The following is a 25,513-nucleotide window of genomic DNA, read 5'->3' as shown; positions in this document are numbered from 1 at the left end:
GTTATTTTTGGATCATAGTTCTTTTACACTACCTTTTTCCTTGCACAATAAGTCCTTGGTCTAGAAATTTGGGTGGTCTGTGCCAGCTGTTACTGCCATGAAATGGCGGTGCAGCAAGTGATCAGGAAGGCCAATGGAATCTTGGCCTTTATTGCAAAGGGGATGGAGTATAAAAGCAGGGAAATCTTGCTACAGTTATACAGGGTATTGGTGAGGCCACACCTGGAATACTGCGTGCAGTTTTAGTTTCCATATTTACGAAAGGATATACTTTGGAGGCAGTTCAGAGAAGGTTCACAAGGTTGATTCCGGGGATGAGGGGGTTGACTTATGAGGAAAGGTTGAGTAGGTTGGGCCTCTACTCATTGGAATTCAGAAGAATGAGAAGTGATCTTATCGAAACGTATAAGATTATGAGGGCGCTTGACAAGGTGGATGCAGAGAGGATGTTTCCACTGATAGGGGAGACTAGAACTAGGGAGCATAACCTTAAAATAAGGGGCTGCCCATTTAAAACTGAGATGAGGAGGAATTCTTTCTTCTCTGAGCGTTGTAAATCTGTGGAATTTGCTGCCTCAGAGAGCTGTGGAAGCTGGGTCATTGAATAAATTTAAGACCGAGATAGACAGTTTCTTAACCGATAAGGGATTATGGGGAGTGGGCAGGGAAGTGGACCCGAGTCCCTGATTGGATCAGTCACGATCGTATTAAATAGCGGAGCAGGCTTGAGGGGCTGTATGGCCTTCTCCTACTCCTATTTCTTATGTTCTTAAATGGTGGCTGGCGCTCTTCCACCAGCTGGGAGCGGGTCCCACACTTTCGGCAGGTCGGCAGCACTGTCATTGAATGCGATCGGCGAAAATATTTTAATGAGTTGGAGCGTGACGTCAATTGGCTTGCAACATTGAGTTGACGCCAGCTCATCCATTTTGGAATTTGCCACTCTAAATCACGCAAGTGCGTGCTGCCGCTAAATGTATTACAGCAGTGTTAACAGCCATGAGGAGTCTGGCAGGGCTTGCGAAGATGGATGCTGACAAGTGGAAAACACCTCAGATGGATGGCGGAATTTCAAATGCCTCCTTGGCAAAGGTTCTTCTTTTAAACTTTAATTTTTTGCCAATCGGTGTGGGGGGGCGGTGGATTTCATTTTCTGGCAGCTTTCCAAGAGTAAAACAATGGTTGAACTCCAATGCAACGATTGGAAAGATCATTATTGATAAGATCTCTTTTATCTTTGATAGCACCACTAGAATGTCACCCCCCCCCCCTCCCCCCAGCAAATCTGAACTCAACTGCTTAAGATTTTAAGGAGTTATAAACAATTTATTCAAAATTCCATAACTAATTTATCAAACAATTTTGTGCCATGTATGCAAGACCCACCAAAAGCTGCCATGATGACTACCCATTTAAACACTTTCAAGTGTAACCATTGGGGAAAGGTTAGTGTTGGAGAGAATGCAGATGCATTCATTTCACAAACTTAAAAAATCCCCAAACATTGGGTGGCAGCTAATACTTTTGGAGCAACTATGGCAACTGTTCGGGTTGTTCCTTTCTTCCTCATTCCCCTACATTTCAAGCGGGATGACCTTTTGCCTCCTTCTGAGATTAGCACTGCAAACAGCGCATTACACCAGAAAATCAACGCCACGCCATGAGTAGGCAGTACCAAAATGCCGGTACTGCCTGCGCTCTTTCGGCAGGTGGTCGTTATTTTTTTCCACCGCTGTTACCGCAGGTTTCCAGCATTCTCCAATTTTTAGTCCCTTGTTTCTTGTCATTACATTCTAGTTTTGTGATGTTCTGGTGCGAATTGGAATTAAATACTGCATGCTCGTACTGCATGAAGAAATCAATGCGACTTGATCTCCGAAGAGTTTTGCAGTCTACTCTTTATTTGTAAAACTTGTAATGGAAGTTCCCAACTAAACCTCGGAGTATGACACCAGTATTGCAGCTGCTCTGGACGGTCTGCACTTGGGCAGGACCGGAACCAATGTCCTAGGGGGAGTGTTTGCAAGTGCTGTTGGGGAGGAGTTAAACTAATATGGCAGAGGGATGAGAACCAATACAGGGAGACAGAGGGAAACAAAAAGGAGACAAAAACAAAAGACAGAAAAGAGATGAGTAAAAGTGGAGGGCCGAGAAACCAAAGGCAAGAAACAAAAAGGGCCACTGAATATAAAAGGGCTGCAGGAGGGGTCAAAACTAAAAATCATGGTTTAAAAACTAGGATGAAAACACTCTACCTAAATGCACGCAGCATTCGAAACAAAGTAAATGAGTTGACGGCACAAATCATTACAAATGGGTATGATTTGGTGGCCATTACAGAAACATGGTTGCAGGGTGGCCAAGACTGGGAATTAAACATACAGGGGTATCTGACGATTCAGAAAGATAGGCAAGAAGGGAAAGGAGGTGGGGTAGCTCTGTTAATAAAAGATGATATCAGGGCAGCTGTGAGGGATGATATTGGCTCCAATGAACAAAATGTTGAATCATTGTGGATGGAGATTAGAGATAGTAAGGAGAAAAAGTCACTGGTCGGCATAGTTTATAGGCCCCCAAATAATAACTTCACGGTGGGGCGGGCAATAACCAAGGGAATAATGGAGGCATGTGAAAAAGGAATGGCAGTAGTCATGGGGATTTTAACCTACATATCGATTGGTCAAATCAAATCGCACGGGGTAGCCTGGAGGAGGAATTCATAGAATGCATACGGGATTGTTTCTTAGAACAGTATGTAACAGAACCTACAAGGGAGCAAGCCATCTTAGATATGGTCCTGTGTAATGAGACAGGAAAAATAAACGATCTCCTAGTAAAAGATCCTCTCGGAATGAGTGATCACAATATGGTTGAATTTGTAATACAGATTGAGGATGAGGAAGTTGTGTCAGAAACGAGCGTACTATGCTTAAACAAAGGGGACTACAGTGGGATGAGGCCAGAGTTGGCTAAAGTAGACTGGAAACAAGGACTAAACGGTGGCACAATTGAGGAACAGTGGAGGACTTTTAAGGAGCTCTTTCAAAGTGCGCAATAAAAATATATTCCAGTTAAAAAGAAGGGCGGCAAGAGAAGGGATAACCAGCCGTGGATAACCAATGAAATAAAGGAAAGTATCAACTCAAAGACCAATGCGTATAAGGTGGCCAAGGTTAGTGGAAAACTAGAGGATTGGGAAAATTTTAAGCAACAGCAAAGAATGACTAAAAAAGCAATAAAGAAAGGGAAGATAGATTAAGAAGGTAAACTTGCGCAAAACATAAAAACAGATAGTAAAAGCTGTTACAGATATATAAAACGGAAAAGAGTGACTAAAGTAAATGTTGGTCCCTTAGAAGATGAAAAGGGGGATTTAATAATGGGAAATGTGGAAATGGCTGAGATCTTAAACAATTATTTTGCTTCGGTCTTCACAGTGGAAGACACAAAAACCATGCCAGAAATTGCTGGTCACAGGAATGTGGGAAGGGAGGACCTCGAGACAATCACTATCACTAGGGGGGTAGTGCTGGACAGGCTAATGGGACTCAAGTTAGACAAGTCCCCCGGTCCTGATGAAATGCATCCCAGGGTATTAAGAGAGATGGCGGAAGTTATAGCAGATGCATTCGTTATAATCTACCAAAAATTCTCTGGACTCTGGGGAGGTACCAGCGGATTGGAAAGCAGCTAATGTAACGCCTCTGTTTAAAAAAGGGGGCAGGCAAAAGGCAGGTAACTATAGGCCGGTTAGTTTAACATCTGTAGTGGGAAAAATGCTTGAAACTATCATTAAGGAAGAAATAGCGGGACATCTAGATAGGAATAGTGCAATCAAGCAGACGCAGCATGGATTCATGAAGGGGAAATCATGTTAATTCTTTGAGGATATAACGAGCATGGTGGATAGAGGTGTACCGATGGATGTGGTGTATTTAGATTTCCAAAAGGCATTCGATGAGGTGCCACACGAAAGGTTACTGCAGAAGATAGAGGTACGTGGAGTCAGAGGAAATGTATTAGCATGGATAGAGAATTGGCTGGCGAACAGAAAGCAGAGAGTCGGGATAAATGGGTCCTTTTCCGGTTGGAAATCAGTGGTTAGTGGTGTGCCACAGGGATCGGTGCTGGGACCACAACTGTTTACAATATACATAGATGACCGAGAAGAGGGGACAGAGTTGTAGTGCAACAAAATTTGCAGATGACACTAAGATTAGTGGGAAAGCGGGTTGTGTAGAGGACTCAGAGAGGCTGCAAGGAGATTTGGATAGGTTAAGCGAATGGGCTAAGGTTTGGCAGATGGAATACAATGTCGGAAAGTGTGAGGTCATCCACCTTGGGGAAAAAAACAGTAAAAGGGAATATTATTTGAATGGGAAGAAATTACAACATGCTGTGGTGCAGATGGACCTGGGGGTCCTTGTGCATGAATCCCAAAAGGTTAGTTTGCAGGTGCAGCAGGTAATCAGGAAGGCGAATGGAATGTTGGCCTTCATTGCGAGAGGGATGGAGTACAAAAGCAGGGAGGTCTTGCTGCAACTGTATAAGGTATTGGTAAGGCCGCACCTGGAGTACTGCGTGCAGTTTTGGTCACCTTACTTAAGGAAGGATATATTAGCTTTGGAAGGGGTACAGAGACGATTACTAGGCTGATTCGAGAAATGAGGGGGTTACCTTATGATGATAGATTGAGTAGACTGGGTCTTTACTCCTTGGAGTTCAGAAGGATGAGGGGTGATCTTATCGAAACATTTAAAATCATGAAAGGGATAGACAAGATAGAGGCAGAGAGGTTGTTTCTACTGGTAGGGGAGACTAGAACTAGGGAGCACAGCCTCAAAATACGGAGGAGCCAATTTAAAACCGAGTTGAGAAAAAATTTCTTCTCCCAGAGGGTTGTGAATCTGTGGAATTCTCTGCCCAAGGAAGCAGTTGAGGCTAGCTCATTGAATGTTTTCAAGTCAAAGATAGATAGATTTTTAACCAATAAGGGAATTAAGGGTTACGGGGAGAGGGCGGGTAAGTGGAGCTGAGTCCATGACCAGATCAGCCATGATCTTATTGAATGGCGGAGCAGGCTCGAGGGGCTCGATGGCCTATTCCTGTTCCTAATTCTTATGTTCTTATGTTCTTTCTTTTGGACTTCAAGTAGCAAAGTTCAACAAATGAAGATAGATTCATTTTCCATGTGCTGGTTATCTTTATACTAATTTCTGTCACTTGACCGATGTATCCTAAACAGTCCTATTAATGGGTTGTGTCTATAATAGTTTAAATAAAACTGCACACTTAATTTCCTTCCATAGTTATCAAATCAGCCAACTTTGTTGTTTATTTTTAGCATATAGTATGCCAAAAGCTGCGGAAGAAAATCTTTCAAGATTGCACAATAAAACAGCTGTTATAATTTTTTACACTGTGAAGAGTCACTGTGACCCTTAACGTATAGAAATTGTAGTAATCAAGCTATATTAAGTTTCACTTTCAAGTACAGCAAACACAAATGCTGTACTCCAATGTCGTTAAATGCTTTTTAAGTTTGCAAGTCATTTGACAGTTGAATGGATACTTCATTTTACTTGCATTAGAATTCTGTGAATCAATTCTTCCTTTCCTTTCACTTATTTTAGGAAAAGTAAAATGTTCTCACCGTTCTAAAATATACATACAAATTTATAACTAACAATTGTGCATATGACATTCACTTTCTGTCCACAAATAGACTACCTCTAACAAAATCTATTAATAATTTTTCAAAATATTTGAGGGAAACCTAGAGGGAAAATTTCATAAGCTTTATTCACGTGAAATATATAAACTTGGGGTCCTGATGATGGCAAACTAGCAGCGTCACCGTCATTTCACCTTTGAAACTGACCGCAACTTCAGGATTTAGCACATGCACAGCCAACGCAGAAATCCTGAAGTTGTGATCTGCCATTTACTGCTCCTTCACATGCTACACCGTTGAACTTTTTTTCTCCCCCCCCCCCCACCCCCCCACCCCCAGAGCCGGCAATCACTGATCTGATGAAAATTTTCCCATTTCTGAACAAATATTACTGTTAGAAACCCCATAAAAAGTTAGTCCTATTCAAATGAGGTGTAACTGTTTTTAACGGTGATCTGAATAATTGCTACTCAAACAACCATTCTGATCCTGAAAAACTAATTATATATTGGTGGAATATCAAATTTCTTCATTAAGTTCAAATTTATTAGATTTTAAAATTAATTACATTTTTATGAAGTTTGTTCATGATACTTCAGCTTCTGCTTTAACCCAATGTGTATATCCCAATCTTTATTTTTCTCTCTGTAAAATGTTTTAAACGTGATTGATTATTAGTGCCTGGTTGTTCCCTGTCTGTGAGAATTCTGCAACGTGATTGGCTGCTTAAACAGCTTGTTGACGTCACAGCAGCTCGCACCATGGGATTTCCACTAAATTACATTGGTTTCAACGGCACGTCGGAAAAGCCAAACTTTTTGCCACAAAGATTATGGGATCTTTGTGGGAAGCTTACTTTGGAGCCAGCGGCGAGCACCTTTGCTTCACCACTGACTGAAAATCTCGAGCCATAGTATATCCTTTACAACAGAGAGGAGGGGCTCAATTTTTGATGTGCCTGCTTTCATTGGGTGGAGTAAGCCTGCATCCGCCTGATGGAAGCAGTTGGAGACCTGAACCATTTTATAGTTGGCCACCGTTGGTGAACTGCTTGTGCACTCCAAAAACGGGATTTCTGTTGTACTTCTGGTAAGTAATTGGCAGCAATTTCAAGGACATTCCCAAATCCAGTAACCCAATAGCTACAAGGTACAAAAATGAATTAAAAAGTTTAATGCAATGTTGACCATTATCTCAAGAGGGCTGGAATACAAAGTATTGGAAGTTATATGCCCTGGTTGGACCCCATCTGGAGTACTGCAGTCAGTTCTGGCATCACACCAAAGGAAGGATATATTGACCGTGGAGGTCAGCACAGATTCACCACAATGTTACTGAGGCTAAAAAGGTTAAATTATGAGGACAGGATGCATAGACTAGATGTATTCCCTTGAATATAGAAGATTAATGGGTAATCTAATTGAGGTGTTTAAGATGATCAAAGGAGCTGATGGGGTAGATAGAGAGAAACTATTTCCTCTGGTGGGGTGGTGTAGAACAAGTGGGCATGAAATTAGAGTCAGGCTGTTCTGGGGTGATGTCAGAAAGCACTTCTTCACACAAAGAGTAGTGAAAATCTCCCAAAAAGCAGTTGAGGCTAAATCGATTGAAAATTTCAAAACTGAGTGATAGATTTTTGTTAGACAAGGGTATTAAGGGAAATGGAGCTAAGGTGGGTAGATGGAGTTGAGATACAGATCTTAAAAAAGGAGGGAGAGAGAAAACACGGAATTATAGACCGGTCAGCCTGACATCGGTAGTGGGTAAAATGATGGAATCAATTATTAAGGATGTCATAGCAGCGCATTTGGAAAGAGGTGACATGATAGGTCCAAATCAGCATGGATTTGTGAAAGGGAAATTATGCTTGACAAATCTTCTGGAATTTTTTGAGGATGCTTCCAGTAGAGTGGACAAGGGAGAACCAGTTGATGTGGTGTATTTGGACTTTCAGAAGGCGTTCGACAAGGTCCCACACAAGAGATTGATGTGCAAAGTTAGAGCACATGGGATTGGGGGTAGTGTACTGACATGGATTGAGAACTGGTTGTCAGACAGGAAGCAAAGAGTAGGAGTAAATGGGTACTTTTCAGAATGGCAGGCAGTGACTAGTGGGGTATCGCAAGGTTCTGTGCTGGGGCCCCAACTGTTTACACTGTACATTAATGATTTAGACGAGGGGATTAAATGTAGTATCTCCAAATTTGCAGATGATACTAAGTTGGGTGGCAGTGTGAGCTGCTAGGAGGATGCTATGAGGCTGCAGAGTGACTTGGATAGGTTAGGTGAGTGGGCAAATGCATGGCAGATGAAGTATAATGTGGATAAATGTGAGGTTATCCACTTTGGTGGTAAAAACAGAGAGACAGACTATTATCTGAATGGTGACAGATTAGGAAAAGGGGAGGTGCAACAAGACCTGGGTGTCATGGTACATCAGTCATTGAAGGTTGGCATGCAGGTACAGCAGGCGGTTAAGAAAGCAAATGGCATGTTGGCCTTCATAGCGAGGGGATTTGAGTGCAGGGGCAGGGAGGTGTTACTACAGTTGTACAGGGCCTTGGTGAGGCCACACCTGGAGTATTGTGTACAGTTCTGGTCTCCTAACTTGAGGAAGGACATTCTTGCTATTGAGGGAATGCAGTGAAGGTTCACCAGACTGATTCTCAGGATGTCGGGACTGACATATCAAGAAAGACTGGATCAACTGGGCTTGTATTCACTGGAGTTTAGAAGAATGAGAGGGGATCTCATAGAGATGTTTAAAATTCTGATGGGCTTAGACAGGTTAGATGCAGGAAGAATGTTCCCAATGTTGGGGAAGTCCAGAACCAGGGGTCACAGTCTAAGGATAAGGGCTAAGCCATTTAGGACCGAGATGAGGAGAAACCTCTTCACCCAGAGAGTGGTGAACCTGTGGAATTCTCTACCACAGAAAGTTGTTGAGGCCAATTCACTAAATATATTCAAAAAGGAGTTAGATGTAGTCCTTACTACTCGGGGGATCAAGATGTATGGCGAGAAAGCAGGAATGGGGTACTGAAGTTGCATGTTCAGCCATGAACTCATTGAATGGCGGTGCAGGCTCGAAGGGCCGAAAGGCCTACTCCTGCACCTATTTTCTATGTTTCTATGTTTCTATGATCTAATTGAATGGCAGAATAGGCTCGAGGGGCTGAATGTCCTACTGCTGTTATGTGCTCAACCCAGTAATTCACTATTGAAGCAACCCTAGATTCCACCCGCCAGATCTGCCAAACATCAGGTTCTCCCTCCACAATTCTACCAAGTCCTTGGTTCTTCTCCACAGTGATCCACCAATAAAGGATTCCCTTCTACACTGCCAAACTCCAGTGCTGTGTTGCCAAACCCGAGCACCATCTACTGCTACCAGATTTGAGGGCCTGGTCTTCAAACACTATTTTCCTCAGATGGCCGAAGGCTGCACTGGCACACTGGAGGCGATGTTGAATCTCCGCATCAATGTCTGCCTTTGTTGATGAGGCTCCCAAGATATGGGAAATGGTCCATGTTGTTGAGGGCCGCGCCATGATTGATGATTGGAGGGCAGTGCTGAGCGGCGGTGACAGGCTGGTGGAGGACCTTTGTCTTACAGATGTTTAGCTTAAGGCCCATGCTTTCGTACCAAAGCCCAGAACCACCCCCAGTGCCTCTACCCATTACAACTAAATATGATAACTAACTTCAACTAGTACATCTTGCTGCATTTTCTTAGCTTTAAATTTGGTAATTGAGCAATGCCACAGGAGATTTATCGAAACGTATAAGATTATGAGGGGGCTTGACAAGGTGGATGCAGAGAGGATATTTCCACTGGCAGGGGTGTCCAAGTTCAATACTGTGGTGATCTTCAGAACAACCGGGTAGGACTGTCACTGTGTCGGATCTTGTCTTCAGGTCCAGCTCCAATAGATAGCACAACTCAATGATGACCTCATGAAGTGACCATGGCAAAAGCAGGTTTCCACAGACATGCCAAAGCTGGTATGTCTAGATCTGAATACTTGGTTTCCGGGCTGATTCCGAGTGGGTACCAGACACGTGAAATGCCGTCCCTCAGCCTGAACTCCAGAGAGCTGAGGTTTTTTACTCCAGAAAAGCATAGACTTCAAGGAGATTTGATTGAGGTCTTTAAAATAATGAAAGGATTAGAAAGGCTATTCGAGCTAGACATCTAAGAGAGGACCAGGAGATATGTGTATGTTACATATGCACAGAACTAGGTGAGATGTCAGTATGTGTTTTTTGCAGAGAATAACTGACCTCTTGAACATCTTGCCGAAACGTACATTGAGCATGGATTCACTACATGCATGAAAAGGGAACTAGACGAGTTTCTGAGCGTGTTCAATGTAACCTTATACAGAATCTAGGTGGGTACTGGGAGTTATGCTTCCCAATCACCTAGTCTTCTGGACCTTGCTTGATTGTTTTCAGAGGTTAGAGAGGAACAGCCTAGAGTTTTTTCCTAAATTAACCCAAAAGATTTTTCCTATATGTTTTTTGCCTCTCCCAAGAGATTGTGTGCTGGTGGATGAGAGAGGGTGGTAAATGGGGGCTGATGCTGTGTGGAAGTCACACTATGACAAAGAGGACAGACTCGAGAGAACATATGGTCTTTTCCTGTGCTTCATTTTTGTATGTTTCCTATGTTGTTTATGGGGGTAGTGGGTGTAAAACTCTCACCATAGCCTCTGTTTAAAAAAAAAATCTCCATCAGAAAATGTGGAGTTTAACAATGCCAGTGCTCGGGCCTATCTGCTCAATTTTGTGATCTGCCTGCACAGTGTGGGCCGCCCCGACCTGTGTGAGAACACCACCACAGGTTGGGGCTCTAACCAGAGCTGGAGCACCAGGCCCTGGAACATCGTGGGCGAAAGTGCGGCGAATGGGGGGTACAAGGCCCAGAAGAGCTGAGGGCCCAGGGGCAGCTCGGGCCAGCCCACACTGCGATTATGTGTGCCCACTAGGTCCATGCAACAGAGCAGGTCTCCAGTCGTCCTGGTTCAACCCTTGCTACTTGATAAAGGCCTAGCTCCGTCGAGCCCGTGTGGTGGCTGATATGCAACGGGTCACCACACGTTAAAAAAATCCACGCACAAGCATCTTCCACCCCCTCAATTGCAGTTCAGGACTGGAACATCGGGTCCTTCAATGAAATATCTGTGAACTCTTGTGGAAGCAAGTCATCCTTGTTCGAGGGACCGCCTATGATGATGAGTCATTGTAGCTTCACCAGGTTGGCACCTCATTTTTAGGTACACCTGGTACTCCTCCAAGCATGCTCTTCTACACTCCTAATTAAACCAGAGTTTGTCCCGTGACTTGATGGTAATGGTGGAGTGAGGGATATGCTGGGTCAGGAGGTTAAAGATTGTGGTGGAATATAAATCTGTTGCTGCTGATGGCCCACAGTGCTTCATGGATGCCCAGTTTTGAGCTGCTAGATCTATCCCAGTCTGAATCTATCCCATTTAGCACGGTGGTAGTGCCACACAACAAGATGGAGGTTGTCTTCATTGTGAAGATGGGATTTTGTCTCCACAAGGACTGTGTGGTGGTCACTCCTACCAATACTGTGATGGACAGATGCATCTGTGGGTGCAGTCCCTGAACGCACCACTGGGAATTGACCCTAAAAGTCAAAATTTTCAATTATGTATATCTGAAATGGTAGAAGTTGCAGGACAATATGTGCTGTAGGAAAAAAAAAAGCAGATACAACAGTAATTATTATATCTTAGCTGACTGATAATACTTTGGGAGGATTGTACATCTTATCTGGTGACAGATATGGGCAAGGTTCATTTGTTTGGGTTAAAGGTACACTTTTTTAAAATCTGGAGTTTAAACAGTTACTTCAACCAACCACAGTGATCAGCAGAGCTTGTGAGGATATGCAATTGATATGACTTACTCCAGGCTCTCCATCTGGCTGCTAATTGTAATTTGTATATTTTCCACATTAAAATGTGCATCTGAAAATGATGGAAATAATCGACAGAAGAGAGGTATCACCAGTGACCAGTAGGTATTACTTTAATAATTTCAAAGAAAATTGATAAGTTTTGAAGAAGAACAAATGCATGCATTCAGTTTTTGAAGTTAGAATCCATCGTGCTGTTAATTCAAGGACCTTTTTTATTCTAAGACCAAGAATGACTTCAACTAATGGAAATTTGATATTTCAAACCGGCAATCTAAAGAACATTGAATTCAAGACTTCATCATCTGGGAGGATTAAACTAAATAATGATGATCTTGAAGAACTATTTAGTCAGGTAATAACTGACAATTTCTGACATATAAAACATTATATTTCTGGAATATAAGTAACTGAGATTGTGGAGATAGTATTCTTTAATTAAGTAACAATTATTGTACTGTATTATTTAGCCAGCCTAAACAGAGTTGTTTTTCAATTAAATATTTTGCTTCATACTTTAAACTTTATATTAAGCTTTAACATGTAAAAGTGGTCCTGACTGATGTACGCCAGTTTTGATTGTATTTGAGTACTGAATTGCAGTTATTTTATTTGTGTACAACCACAGATGTCTTGTAATCTTTCGTGAAATTAATTCAACTGTTATATTGTCATTTTAGATTAGAAAAAATAAAGATGACATTGTAGAATTGAAAACTAATGGAGGTCACATTCCTCAGAATGTTTATAATCAAATCAGTCAGCTGAATGCAAGGGTAAGTACACCATTCATGATCTCTATCTCACTCGCTCTTTCAACTAATGTTCATGGCCATAAAAATGGAAGTAACATCTAGGATTTAGAAGAGTGTCCTTGGACTTTATCACACCAGAAAGGGAACGTGTGTCTGTATTCACATGAGATAAACTGCATTTTATCTGCTTATTCAGCATTTTACTGAATGATTATTCAATATGTAAATCAAAAGGTTTTCTACAAAATGTATTTAAAGAATGTTTGAAGAAGAGGAATTATAATCTTGAAACTGTCCTCTGTATAAGTCATATATCAGTCAACAAAAACTTACTCTGCAAAGGAAAAAGCATCTTTGTCTTGACTGAACCAGATGTAGGGCATTTGGAGTGATTCTTGATAGAGTTAAATTACAGATAGTATTCAGTTCAGTCATTTTAATCACAACCAAACACCAGATAATAGATATGCCTCTTTATAAAATCCTAATATTCAAATACAACCTTAAATAGTAAGGTCATTATTTTAATAAATGTTTAAATAAAAAAAATTAATAGCTGTTATGTCCCAAATATAACTGGACTAGTTTTAACATAACCCACTGTGCAGGAAATTGACAAGATCAGATTTGCTGTCTGATTTTACTACACATTGAAGTCAATGGAGAGTAAAATTGGGCAGTGTGTCAAATGGGCAGCTGATCTGATCCTGTCAGTTTTCTGCTGGGCAGGTTAGGTTAACATGACCCCTATTGAGTGGGGAGGAGCCACTGCGATGTAGATGAAAGAATATAACATGACTTATTTGGACAGCTGATTATCAGAAGTAAGCTATATGCTAAATATATGCAGAATAATAAATAGTTGGTACAAAAGCAAAATACTGCGGATGCTGGGATCTGATATAGTAACAGCAAATGCTGGAAATCTCAGTGGGTCAGGCAGCATCTGTGGGGAGAGAAACAGAGTTAATGTTTCAGGTCAATGACCCTTTGTCAGAACTGGCGAATGTTCGAAATGAACAGATTCTTAAGGACCACTGAAAGGGGGAGGGGAGGAAAGATCAAAAGGGAAGGTTTGTGATAGGGTGGAAGACAGGAGAGATATTTGAGAGACAAAGGGGAGGACGGGACAACTTGAGATGGTAATGGCAGAAGTTAGAAAAAGATTAGTCGAGATAGGGTGTGAATGGTGGAATAACTACCAGCTGCCATGGGAAACAGAGAGAGAAACTACATCCGATTGGGGGGGAGGGGTGGGCGGGGGGTTATAAAAAGGAGGAAAGGAAGCAAAATAGGGGCAGAAGTTATGGTCTGAAATTGTTGAACTCGATGTTGAGCCCAGAAGGCTGTAAAGTGCCTAAACAAAAGATGAGGTGCTGCTACATAGAAAATAGGAGCAGTAGTAGGCCATTTGGCCCTTCGAGTCTGCACCGCCATTCAATATGATCATGGCTGATCCTCAACACCATATTCCTGCTTTTTCCCCATACCCTTTGATGTCTTTTGTGTCTAGAAATCTATCTATCTCCCTCTTAAATATATTCAGTGACTTGTCCTTCACAGCCTTCTGTGGTAGAGAATGCCACAGGTTCACCACCCTCTGAGTGAAAGAATTTCTCTTCATCTCAGTCCTAAATTTCTGACCACATATCCTGAGACTGTAACCCATTGTTCTAGACTTCCCAGCCAGGGAAACAACCTCCCCGCATACAGTCTATCCAACCCCGTCAGAATTTTATACGTTTCAATGAGATCTCCTCTCATTCTTCTAAACTCTAGTGAATACAGGCCTAGTTGACCCAATCTCTCCTCATACGACAGTCCTGCCATCCCAGGAATCAGTCTGGTGAACCTTCGCTGCACTCCCTCAATGGCAAGTATATCCTTTCTTTGGTAAGGAGACCAAAACTGCTCACAATACTCCGGGTACGGTCTCACCAAGGCCCTGTATAACTGTAGTAAGACTTCCTTGCTCCTGTACTCAAATCCTCTTGCAATGAAAGCCAACATACCATTTGCCTGCCTGACTGCTTGCTGCACCTGCATGTTTGCTTTCAATGACTGGTGTACAAGGACACCCAGGTCCCTCTGTACATCGACACTTCCCAATCCATCAGCATTTAAATAATACTTTGTCCTTATGTTTTTCCTACCAAAGTGGATAACTTCACATTTATCCATGTTATACTGCATCTGCCATGTGTTTGCTCACTCACTCAACCTATCTAAATCGCCTTGCAGCATCTTTACATCCTCCTCACAACTCACAATCCCACCTAGTTTTGTGTCGTCAGCAAACTTGGAAATATTACATTTCGTTCCCTCATCCAAATCATTTATATATAATATATATAGTGAATGGCTAGGACCCAAGCATTGATCCCTGTGGTACCCCACTAGTCACTGCCCACCACCCTGAAAAAGACCCATTTATTCCTACTCTCTGTTTCCTGTCAGTTAACCAATTTTCAATCCATGCCAGTACATTACCCCCAATCCTATGTGCTTTAATTTTGCACACTAACCTCTTATGTGGGACTTTATCAAAGGCCTTCTGAAAATCCAAATACACTACATCCACTGGTTCTTCCTTATCTATTATGTCAATTACATCCTCAAAAAACTCCAGAAGGTTTGTCAAACATGATTTTCCTTTCATAAATCTATGTTGACTTTGTCTAATCCCGTTGATATTATCTAAGTGTGCCGTTATCACATCCTTTATAATAGACTTTAGCATTTTCCCTACTACTGATGTTAGGCTAACCGGTCTGTAGTTCCCTATTTTCTCTCTCCCTCCTTTTTTAAATAGTTGGGTTACATTTGCCACCCTCCAGTCTGCAGAAACTGTTCCATAATCTATAGAATTTTAGAAGATGACAACCAATGCATCTACTGTTTCCATAGCTACCTCTTTTAGTACTCTGGGATGCAGATCATCAGGCCCTGGGAATTTATCAGCTTCAGTCCCATTAGTTTCTCCAGCACTATTTTCTTACTAATAATCATTTCCTTTAATTCCTCTTGCTTACTAGACCCTTGGTTCCCTAGCATCTCTGGGACATTATTTGTGTCCTCTTCCGTGAAGACAGGCCCGAAGTATTTATTTAATTGTTCTGCCATTTCCTTGTTCTCCATTATAAATTCTCCCATTTCTGTCTGTAAAGGACCTCCATTTGTCTTCACTAATCTTTTTCTTTTTACGTACTTATTCTTACGTCGGTTTTTATATTTCTTGCAAGTTTACTCTCATACTCTCTTTTTCCCCTCTTAATCAATCTCTTGGTCCTTTTTTGTTGAATTCTAAACTGCTCCCAATCCTCAGGCTTGCTACCTTTTCTGGCAACTTTGTATAACTTCTCTTTGAATCTAATACTATCCTTAATTTATTTTGTTAGCCATGGTTGGGCCACTATTCCTTTTGTGTTTTTATGCCAGAAAGAAATGTATAACTTCTGCAATTCATGCATTCGTTCCTTAAATGTTAGCCATTGCCTATCCACCGTCATGCCTTTTAATGAATCTTCCCAATCTATCATAGCCAATTCATTCCTCATAGCTTCGTAGTTTCCTTTGTTTAGATTAAGGACCCTAGTTTCGGATTGGACTACTTCACTTTCCATCTTAATAAAGAATTCAATCATGTTATGGTCACTCTTCCCTAACGGACCCCACGCAACAAGACTGTTAATTAACCCCTTCTTATTACACAATACCAATCGAGGATATTGTTCCCTTGTAGGCTCCTCAACATACTGGTCTAAAAATCATCTCGAACACACTCCAGGAATTCATCTGCCAAAGTATTATTACCAATTTGGTTTGGCCAGTCTATATGTACATTAAAGTCACCTACGATTACTATAGTACCCTTGTTACATGCATTTCTAATTTCCTGTTTGATGCTGTCCCCTACACTACCACTACTATTTGGAGGCCTATAGACAACTCCCACCAATATTTTCTGCCCTTTGGTGCTCCTTAGCTCCACCCAGACTGATTCTACATCTTGATTTTCTGAGCCAATATCCTTTCTCACTATTGCTCTGATTTCATCCTTTATTAACAACGCCACACCAGCCCCTCTTCCTTTTTGCCTGTCCTTCCTAAATAGCGAATACCCTTGTTCCTCAAGTTTGCATTGAGCTTCATTGGCAGTAATAGTTGGTAGTAATTACATGGTGTGACTTTCATTGAAGGTGTTAGATGGTTCATAAATCACAATCAGTATGTAATGAACCATAGATGTCTACAGTGCAGAAGGAGGTCACTTGGCCAATTGTGTCTCTGGCAGCTCTTTGCTCGACTAGTCTAGCAAAGTCTAGAACTAGAACTAGAATTAGTCTAGAACTAGAACACAAAACTAGTCCTACTGCCCTGTTCTCTTGCCATAGCCGTGCATCTTCATCTGCTTCAAATTTTTATTTACTCCTCTCTTAAGATGCAATTGTCTCTGCCTCAACTGTGGCAAAGCATTCTCTAGCAACTCTCCACTAAAGTGTATTTTCCAATCCACCACGCTGTTTTCCAAACCCCCTACTTTTAGGTCATCAGCAGATTTCAATATTGTGGTCCCTATGTTTAATTCCAGATATCTATATGTATCCAGAGCAAAAGTGAGCCCAGCCCATAACCGGCGCACCACTTTCAATATTTCTCCAATCTGAGCGACTCGATTTAGCCCTGACCCATTTTTCCCTGTCCGTCAACCAATTTTCTATACATGCTAATATATATTTATTTTTATACCACATGTATGAATTTTTGTAACAATCCCTCTGTGTGCCAATTTATCAGATGCCTTTGGAGAATTCATATGCATCACTTCTACTAAATTTCCATTAATTATTCAATCAGTCACTTCTTGCAAATAAATTTTACTAAATTTATCAAACACAAGTTGCCTTTGACAAATTTATGGTGACCGCCCCCAAGCACATCCTCCCCTCCCCTTTCAGCATTCTGAAGGGACTGCTCCCTCCACGACACCCTGGTCCACTCCTCAATCATCCCCAACAGCCCCTCCCCTCCCCAAGGCACCTTCCCGTGCAAGTGCAGGAGATGCAACACCTGCCCTTTTACCTCCTCCCTTCTCACCATCCAGGGCCCCAAACACCCCTTCCAGGTGAAACAGCGATTTACTTGTACTTCTTTCAATTTAGTGTACTGTATTCGCTGCTCACGATGTGGTCTCCACTACATTGGGGAGATTAAACACAGATTGGGTGACTGCTTTATGGAACACCTCCATTCAGTCCGTAAGGGTGACCCCAAGCTTCCGGTCGCCTGTCACTTTGATTTTCCGCTCCACTCCCCTCTGACCTCTCTGTCCTCAGCCTCCTTACACTGTTACAATGAAGCTCAATGCAAGCTCAAGGAATAGCACCTCATCTTTCGATTAGGCACTTTACAGCCTTCTGGACTCAACATCAAGTTCATCATTTCCAAACCATAACTTCTGCCCATATTTTTTCAGGCAGCAGTTGTTTATGATTCTGCCATCCCCATTTGCAACATTTAATCACACTTGCCTGTCACCCTATCACAAACCATCCCATTTGTTCTTTCCTCCCCACCCCCTTTTCCCTGCCTCTGCATCTGCTTAAAATCTGTTACATCTCTAACTTTCCTAGTTCTGACGAAGGGTCACAACCTGAAACGTTAACTGTTTCTCTCACCAAGGATGCTGAGTGTTTCCAGCATTTTCTGTTTTTGTGTGTGATAATTCTATGCTCTTTTCCCTACTACCAACTGTCTCCTTAGACCCCTCTGCCATGCTCCCTCCACCCTCATCTCCAATAACATGTGCAAGGCTCTCAAAGACGCCAACATCCCTCCCTTCCCTTGCCCACCACGTCAAACCTTTCATGAGGTTCCCACCTGCCACAACACTGAACTTGTCGTTCTCTAATTTCCCCTCATGCCATTCTGTGCTCATCTTGCCCATGAGACATCCTGCTCTCTTCTCACTAAACTGCTGACCCCCCAACTTTTCTTCCTGACACCCATGCTAGCTGACATTGTAAATATTTCTCTCTTCAGGTACTGTCCCTGCCCTTTCAAAACTGCTGTTATCAACCTTTCCTCAAAAACAACACTGTCAATTTCCTCTGTCTTTGCAAAGTACTCCCCCATCTCCAACTTAATTTTCCTCTCCAAATCCGTGCCCATCTTTCCCGCAGTTCCATGTTTGAATCTCCAATCAAGTTTCCGCCTCTGCCAGAGCACAGATACAGCTGTAATCAGTCACAAATGACATCCTCTGTGACTGCGACTGTGGTCCTCCTCGTCCTTCTCGACCTCGCTAAAGCCTTTGACACGGTCGACTGCACCATCCACCTCTAATATCTCTCCTGTGCTGTTCAGCTGAGTGTGACTGTCCAAAAAACGCTGATTGCTGATGACACTAGCTCTACCTGTTCACCACCTCTCTCGACCCCTCCACTCCCCCTGTATTGTCAGACTGTTTGTCCAACATCTAGTTCTGAAATAGCCACAATTTCCTCCCGTTAAACATTAGGAAGACCAAAGCAATTGTCTTTGGCCCCCATCAAAAGCTCCATACCCTCGCCCTCAATTCTATTCCCCTCGTTGCCGATTGTCTTGGATTTAAACCAGACTGTTCGTGACCTTCGCTTCTTTTTTGACCCTTAGCTAACCTCATATCCTATCCATCGCAAAGACAGCCTTTTTCCACCTCCGTAATATTGCTCACCTAAGCACCTGTTTCAGCCCATTTGCTGCCAAAATCCTTATCCATAGCTTTGTTAAGTCCAGACTCGACTATAATAATGATCTACTGGCCGGTCTCCCATTCTCTACTCTCCATAAAGTGAAACTCATCCAACACTCTGCTCTCCATATCCTAACCTGCACCAAGTCCCACTCACCCAGCGTCACTGTGTTCGCTGACCTATGTTGGCTCCAGTTCCCGACCGGCTCAAATTTAAAATTCTCATCCTTTGCGTGTCGCTCCCTTCAGGATTTCACTCCTCCATATCTCTGTAACCTTCTCTAGTTCTACAACCCTTCGATAACTCTTGCAGTTAAAGTTGGACTGTTAGATTTTTCTCCCTAATAAAGTTGACGGTGCAGATATTACTGTTTAAATTAATATGTGGAAAATCGGGCAGGTTTCCTAAAGGCATATACTCCTTTTCCTTAATTTTCCTCTATGCACTGTGACCAGGTGATCCAATAAACCCAGGTGAAAGAAAATTAAAATCTGACCCATTTATTTATTTTTAATGTATTTCCTCAATTGTGCTACAAACTACAGAAGTTATTAAAACTTAACATAGTTGAAAATAATGATCTGAATTTGGGGGGTAGCTTTTAACTTCCCTTGTCCAATGGAAACTGGGCTGGGGAGCAGTTCAAATGAAGAGTGGAGCAGTTTTACCCACTCTGTTCATGCCCTGCTCTGGCCGACTGCAATTTTAAATTGTAATCAGCAAGGACATCCACCAGAAGCCGGCTGGGTCCTTCTTTAAATATGCAGATCAGGCTCCAGAAAGGTCATCAGGGCCCGACCACTATTTTCACCTGAAGTCCAAGTGGGAAAGCAGTGGTAGCTTCTCTGCCAGGCCAAAGCTGCCAGGAGCTACAATGAGGTCCAGAAGAGGCCCAGTCAGGTAAGTTTTAAAGTTATTTGAAGTTTCCTTCAGGACCAGGAGGAGCAGGAGTGCTTTTCTGGGCTCCACAAGGAAACATTGCACCGTCTCTATTCTGAGCTTGCACCCTCTCCCAACCACAATTTCCCAAAAAAGCCCCTCTAATCTACTTACCTTGAGCTGGGAACCATTTCTGTGGGTCACCGCCGGCAACCTTTGATTCAAAGGGTGCTGAGTTCCGGTCATTTTGGTCAGGAAGTCGGCAAGTGTCTAGCTAATAAAGTCTGGCCATTAAAATCGTCTGATCCTCCCTGCTTCCGCTACAGAGAGTAAAAATCTCAACCCTGCTATCTGAAGTGGTCATATGAACTTTCTGGAGGTGTAGCAAGGGAATAATAATCTATTGTAGACAACATAATGATCCCATCTTTCAGTGAAATTGGGGGTAATTTTGACTTTCGATAGTGTAAAATGCATGATATCAGCTCGGCCATCTGTTAAACACCTCCCGATGGAGAGGTGATTAGCGGTGGCCAAGCTGATAGCATGTGCTTTCCACTATTGCCAAAACTCAAAATTATCCCCATTGTCTGTAAGAGCTCCATTACTATGAGTGTGCAAATCATTTTATTTAAGCAATGAGAGCCTCACATTAGAACCGATGATGATATTTTTTCTGGAAAGTATGAAGAAACTGTTGAAAGTATAGTGCATGTTTTTTCAATCCTTTTGCTTGAATTTTAAACAGTTTAGTATCAATACAAAAGTCATCACTTTGCTTACAAGTAAAAGCTGCAGTTATTCATTAAAGAAGTTAGGTTTATGGCAAACAATATCAGCGATATGTTATTTACTTATTAGTTACTGGTAAAACTTTAATAAAATTCTGAGAATGATCCTCTTTTGAGACAGCCTGTGTTCCTCCATTTCTTTTGCTAAAAATAGAGGATTGGAGATATTGGGTGATGTAAGCCAAGAGGACTTCCTTGCAGACCCACTGTTCTATGTTGGTGTCAGTAAAATCTATCATAAGTTATTCACCTTTTTGACGTTTAATCATTGCTTCAGTATTTTCGAAGCATTGCAATACTGACCATAAAGTATCCGGTCTCACTAATGGCACTGATATGGACTGGTCATAAAATAAGGTGACTGACGTCACCCAATTGCTCCAACAACCATAAAAGGATCCATAAAAGAATTCTGTATTTTGAAAACAGAAACTTAAAAAGTTACAAGCCAGTATACACAATAAATGAAGATAGTCATTTTAATTAGAAGAATTTGATTAATCTTTCCTTGTAAGATAGCTATTTGAACACTCTTTCCTCTTAAGGTAGCAATGCAATGTTGGAATATTTGAATACGGATTTAATTGCTGCTTTTGCTGTCTCTTTAGCTGATAGATCTTGAAGCCACTGTTCAGAATATACAAACGGTAAGTGCTTTGAATTTTCATGAGTTTCTATTACAGCAATGATAGTCACATGTTTCAGTCAAATGTGAAGCACAAGATGACATAGACTCAACACATGACGGAAAAAGCGTGGGTTAAATTTGTGTAGGATTTGAATGCTTGCTGCCTTACCAGAGGGCAGGTGAAATGTGGATTGAGGTTTGATTGTTATATTGACACAAAGGGTAACTAGATTACATACCTAGGGCCGAAATTCACCGTCCCTGAAGGGATGGCTACCCTGGGGTTTGGGCGGTCGATCGAAAAAATCGGTCGGGTGTTTCTTCCTCCCCGAGCCATATTCAGCTCGGGGTGGGGGGGATTTGAGCGGTGCACATTTCCGCCAGAAATGGCGGGGGTGAAGCCATGGTAAAGGAGTTAGTGGCACGATGAAGTCTTCAGCGGGCAGGCCACTGGAAAACGACCACACCCACAAAATTCAACAGCAACAACCAAGGACTTCTTCAGGCAGTGCCCCGCGAGGTTTTCCAGTCGGTGCATGAACACGACACCACTGGAGTTTTGCCGCAATCAGATCCGTTTGGTAGGGAAATAATTTCATTATATATTAGTGTTTTTATTTCAGATTCCAGCATCCACAGTAACTTGCTTTTGAAATAGTTGTATTAATTGTTTAGAAACATAGAAAAATAGGTGCAGGAGTAGACCATTCGACCCTTCGAGCCTGCATCACCATTCAATAAGATTATGGCTGATCATTCACCTCTGTACCCGTTTCCTGCTTTCTCTCCATACCCCTTGATCCCTTTAGCCGTAAGGGCCATATCCAACTCCCTCTTGAATATATCCAATGAACTGGCAGCAACAACTCTCTGTGGAAGAGAATTCCACAGGGTAACAGCTCTCTGAGTGAAGAGGTTTCTCCTCATCTCAGTCCTAAATGTCTTACCCCTTATCCTTAGACTGTGACCCCTGGTTCTGGACTCCCCCAACATCAGGAACATTCTTCCTGCATCTAACCTGTCTAGTCCCGTCAGAATTTTATGTGTTTCTGTGAGATCCACTCTCATTCTTCTAAACTCCAATGAATGCAGGCCCAGTCGATCCAGTTTCTCCTCATATGTCAGTTCTGCCATCCCGGGAATCAGTCTGGTGAACCTTCACTGCACTCCCTCAATAACAAGAACGTCCTTCCTCAGATTAGGAGACTAAAACTGAACACAATATTCCAGGTGAGGCCTCACCAAGGCCCTGTATAGCTGCAGTAAGACCTCCCTGCTCCTATACTCAAATCCCCTAGCTATGAAGGCCAACATGCCATTTGTCTTCTTCACCGCCTGCTGTACCTGCATGCCAGCTTTCAATGTCTGAAGTGCCACGACACCCAGGTCTTATTGCATCTCCCCTTTTCCTAATCTTCCGCCATTCAGATAATATTCTGCCTTTGTGTTTTTGCCACCAAAGTGGATAACCTCACATTTATCCACATTATACTGCATCTGCCATGCATTTGCCCACTCACCTAACCTGCCCAAATCATCCTGCAGCCTCTTAGCATCCTCCTCACAGCTCACACCACCACCCAGCTTAGTGTCATCTGCAAACTTGGAGATATTACACTTAATTCCTTCATCTAAATCATTGATGTATATTGTAAATAGCTGTGGTCGCAGCACTGAGCCCTGCAGCACCCCACTAGTCACTGCCTGCCATTCTGAAAAGGACCCGTTTATCCCGACTCTGCTTCCTTCCTGTCTGCCAACCAGTTCTCTATCCACATCAATACATTACCCCAATACCTTGTGCTTTAATTTTGCACTCCAATCTCTTGGGTGGGACCTTGTCAAAAGCCTTTTGAAAGTCCAAGTACACCACATCCACTGGTTCTCCCTTGTCTACTCTAATAGTTACATCCTCAACAAATATTCTAGAAGATTTGTCAAGCATGATTTCCCTTTCATAAATCCATGTTGACTTGGACCTGGCTCTGCTTTCCAAATGCGCTGCTATTTCATCTTTAATAATTGATTACAACATTTTCCACCCTACTGATGTCAGGCTAACTGGTCTATAATTCACTGTTTTCTCTCTCTCTCTCCTTTTTTAAAAAGTGGTGTTACATTAGCTACCCTCCAGTCCATAGGAACTGATCCAGAGTTGATAGACTGTTGGAAAATGATCACCAATGCATCCACTATTTCTAGGGCCACTTCCTTAAGTACTCTGGAATGTAGACTATCAGGCCCTGGGGATTTATCGGCCTTCAATCCCATCAATTTCTCTTACACAATTTCCTGACTATAAGGATTTCCTTCAGTTCCTCCTTCTCGCTAGAGTCCCCTAGTATTTCCGGAAGGTTATTTGTGTCTTCCTTCGTGAAAACAGAACCAAAGTATTTGTTCAGTTGGTCAATTGGCTCCCTTAAACCTGCTGAGTGCCGCTCAGAGGTTTCCACAGACTTTTGTACAACATTCAGGTCCAGTGGAAGTCTGTGGGCTGCAGAGACCTACTTGCCAGGGTTTACCCTGAGGATGGGAGAAGTGTTGGGAGGGCGACACCTGGTCAGAAGCAGGGCGGCATGCAGGAGAAGGTGTCGCCATCAGCACCGTGCAGAGAGACAGCAGCAATGATTCGTTCATTCTGCGCCAGACCAGTATGCCCGCCATCTTAAGAACATAAGAACATAAGAAATAGGAGCAGGAGTTGGCCACCTGGCCCCATGAGCCTCCTCCACCATTTAATAAGATCATGGCTGATCTGATCATGGACTCAACTCCACTTCCCTGCCCTCTCCCCATAACCCTTTATTCCCTTATCGCTTAAAAATCTGTCCATCTAAGACTTAAATATATTCAATGACCCAGCCTGCACAGCTCTCAATGGCAGATAATTCCATGGACTTACAACCCTCTGAGAGAAGAAATTCCTCCTCATCTCAGTTTTAAATGGACGCCACCTTATTCTGAGACTATGTCCCTTAATTTTAGTCTCCCCTATGAGTGGAAATATCCTCTCTGCATCCACCTTGTCGAGTCCCCTCATTATCATATATTTCAATAAGATCACCTCTCATTCTTCTGAAGTCCAATGAGTATAGGCTCAACCAATCTTCATAAGTCAATCCTTCATCTCTGGAATCAACCTAGTGAACCTTCTCTGCACAGCCTCCAATGCAAATATATCCTTCCTTAAATACGGAGACCAAAATTGCACGCAGTACTCCAGGTGATGGCCTCACCAATACCCTGTACAGTTGTAGCAGGACTTCTCTGCTTTTATACTCTATCCCACTTGCAATAAAGGCATTTGCCTTCCTTACATTTGTGCAGCAGCACTTTGCAATTTTTCTCCATTTCAATTCTAATTTGCTTTTCTATTTTTTCTGCCGAAGTGGATAACCTCACATTTTCCCACATTATATTCCATCTGCCAAATTTTTGCCCACTCACTTAGCCTGTCTATATCCCTTTGCAGATTTTTTGTGTCCTCCTCACAATTTGCATACCCACCCATCTTTGTATCATCAGCAAACTTGGCTACATTACACTTGGTCCCTTCACCAAGTTATTAATATAGATTGCAAATAGTTGAGGACCTAGTACTGATCCCTGCGGCACGCCACTAGTCACTGTTTTGCCAACCGGAAAATGACCTTTTTATCCTGACTCTCTGTTCTCTATTAGTTTGCCAATCCTGTATCCATGCTAATATATTACCACCAACCCCGTGAACTTTTATCTTGTGCAGTAACCTTTTATGTGGCACCTTATCGAATGCCTTCTTGAAATTAAAATACACCACATCCACTGGTCCCCCCTTATCCACCCTGCTCGTTACATCCTCAAAGAACTCCATGAAATTTGTCTTCGCCCCGAATCAGGATTGCGGTTGGCTGCTTGGGGACCAGGGATATCCTCTGTCCACTTTGCTGCTCACTCCACTGCGGAACCCCAGGACAGCGCCAGGGCATGCATACAATGATGCTCATTGTGCCACCAAGTGCATCATCGAGCAGTGCATAGGCATCCTTAAGCAGAGGTTCTGGTGACTGGACAGCTCTGGTGGCACCTTGCAGAGGTCTCCATAATCATCTCCATAATGCTTCTC

General features: G+C 42.5%; 1 protein-coding gene across 1 annotated transcript in view; it reads left to right on the top strand.

Annotated features, from left to right (window-relative positions):
- Window positions 1-11,603: 11,603 nt before the first annotated feature.
- Window positions 11,604-25,513, top strand: part of cubn (cubilin (intrinsic factor-cobalamin receptor)) — a 457,745-nt gene continuing 443,835 nt past the window's right edge. The window contains exons 1-4 of the mRNA XM_070880231.1: window positions 11,604-11,722; window positions 11,847-11,976; window positions 12,302-12,397; window positions 21,389-21,427. Coding sequence (XP_070736332.1) covers window positions 11,604-11,722; window positions 11,847-11,976; window positions 12,302-12,397; window positions 21,389-21,427 — 384 coding nt within the window. The remainder of the gene's footprint in view (window positions 11,723-11,846; window positions 11,977-12,301; window positions 12,398-21,388; window positions 21,428-25,513) is intronic.

Source organism: Pristiophorus japonicus, chromosome 5 (genome assembly GCF_044704955.1).
Source record: "Pristiophorus japonicus isolate sPriJap1 chromosome 5, sPriJap1.hap1, whole genome shotgun sequence".
NCBI lineage: Eukaryota > Metazoa > Chordata > Chondrichthyes > Pristiophoridae > Pristiophorus > Pristiophorus japonicus.
Note: the sequence above shows the minus strand (reverse complement) of the source record. Positions and strands in the feature narration are given on the sequence as shown.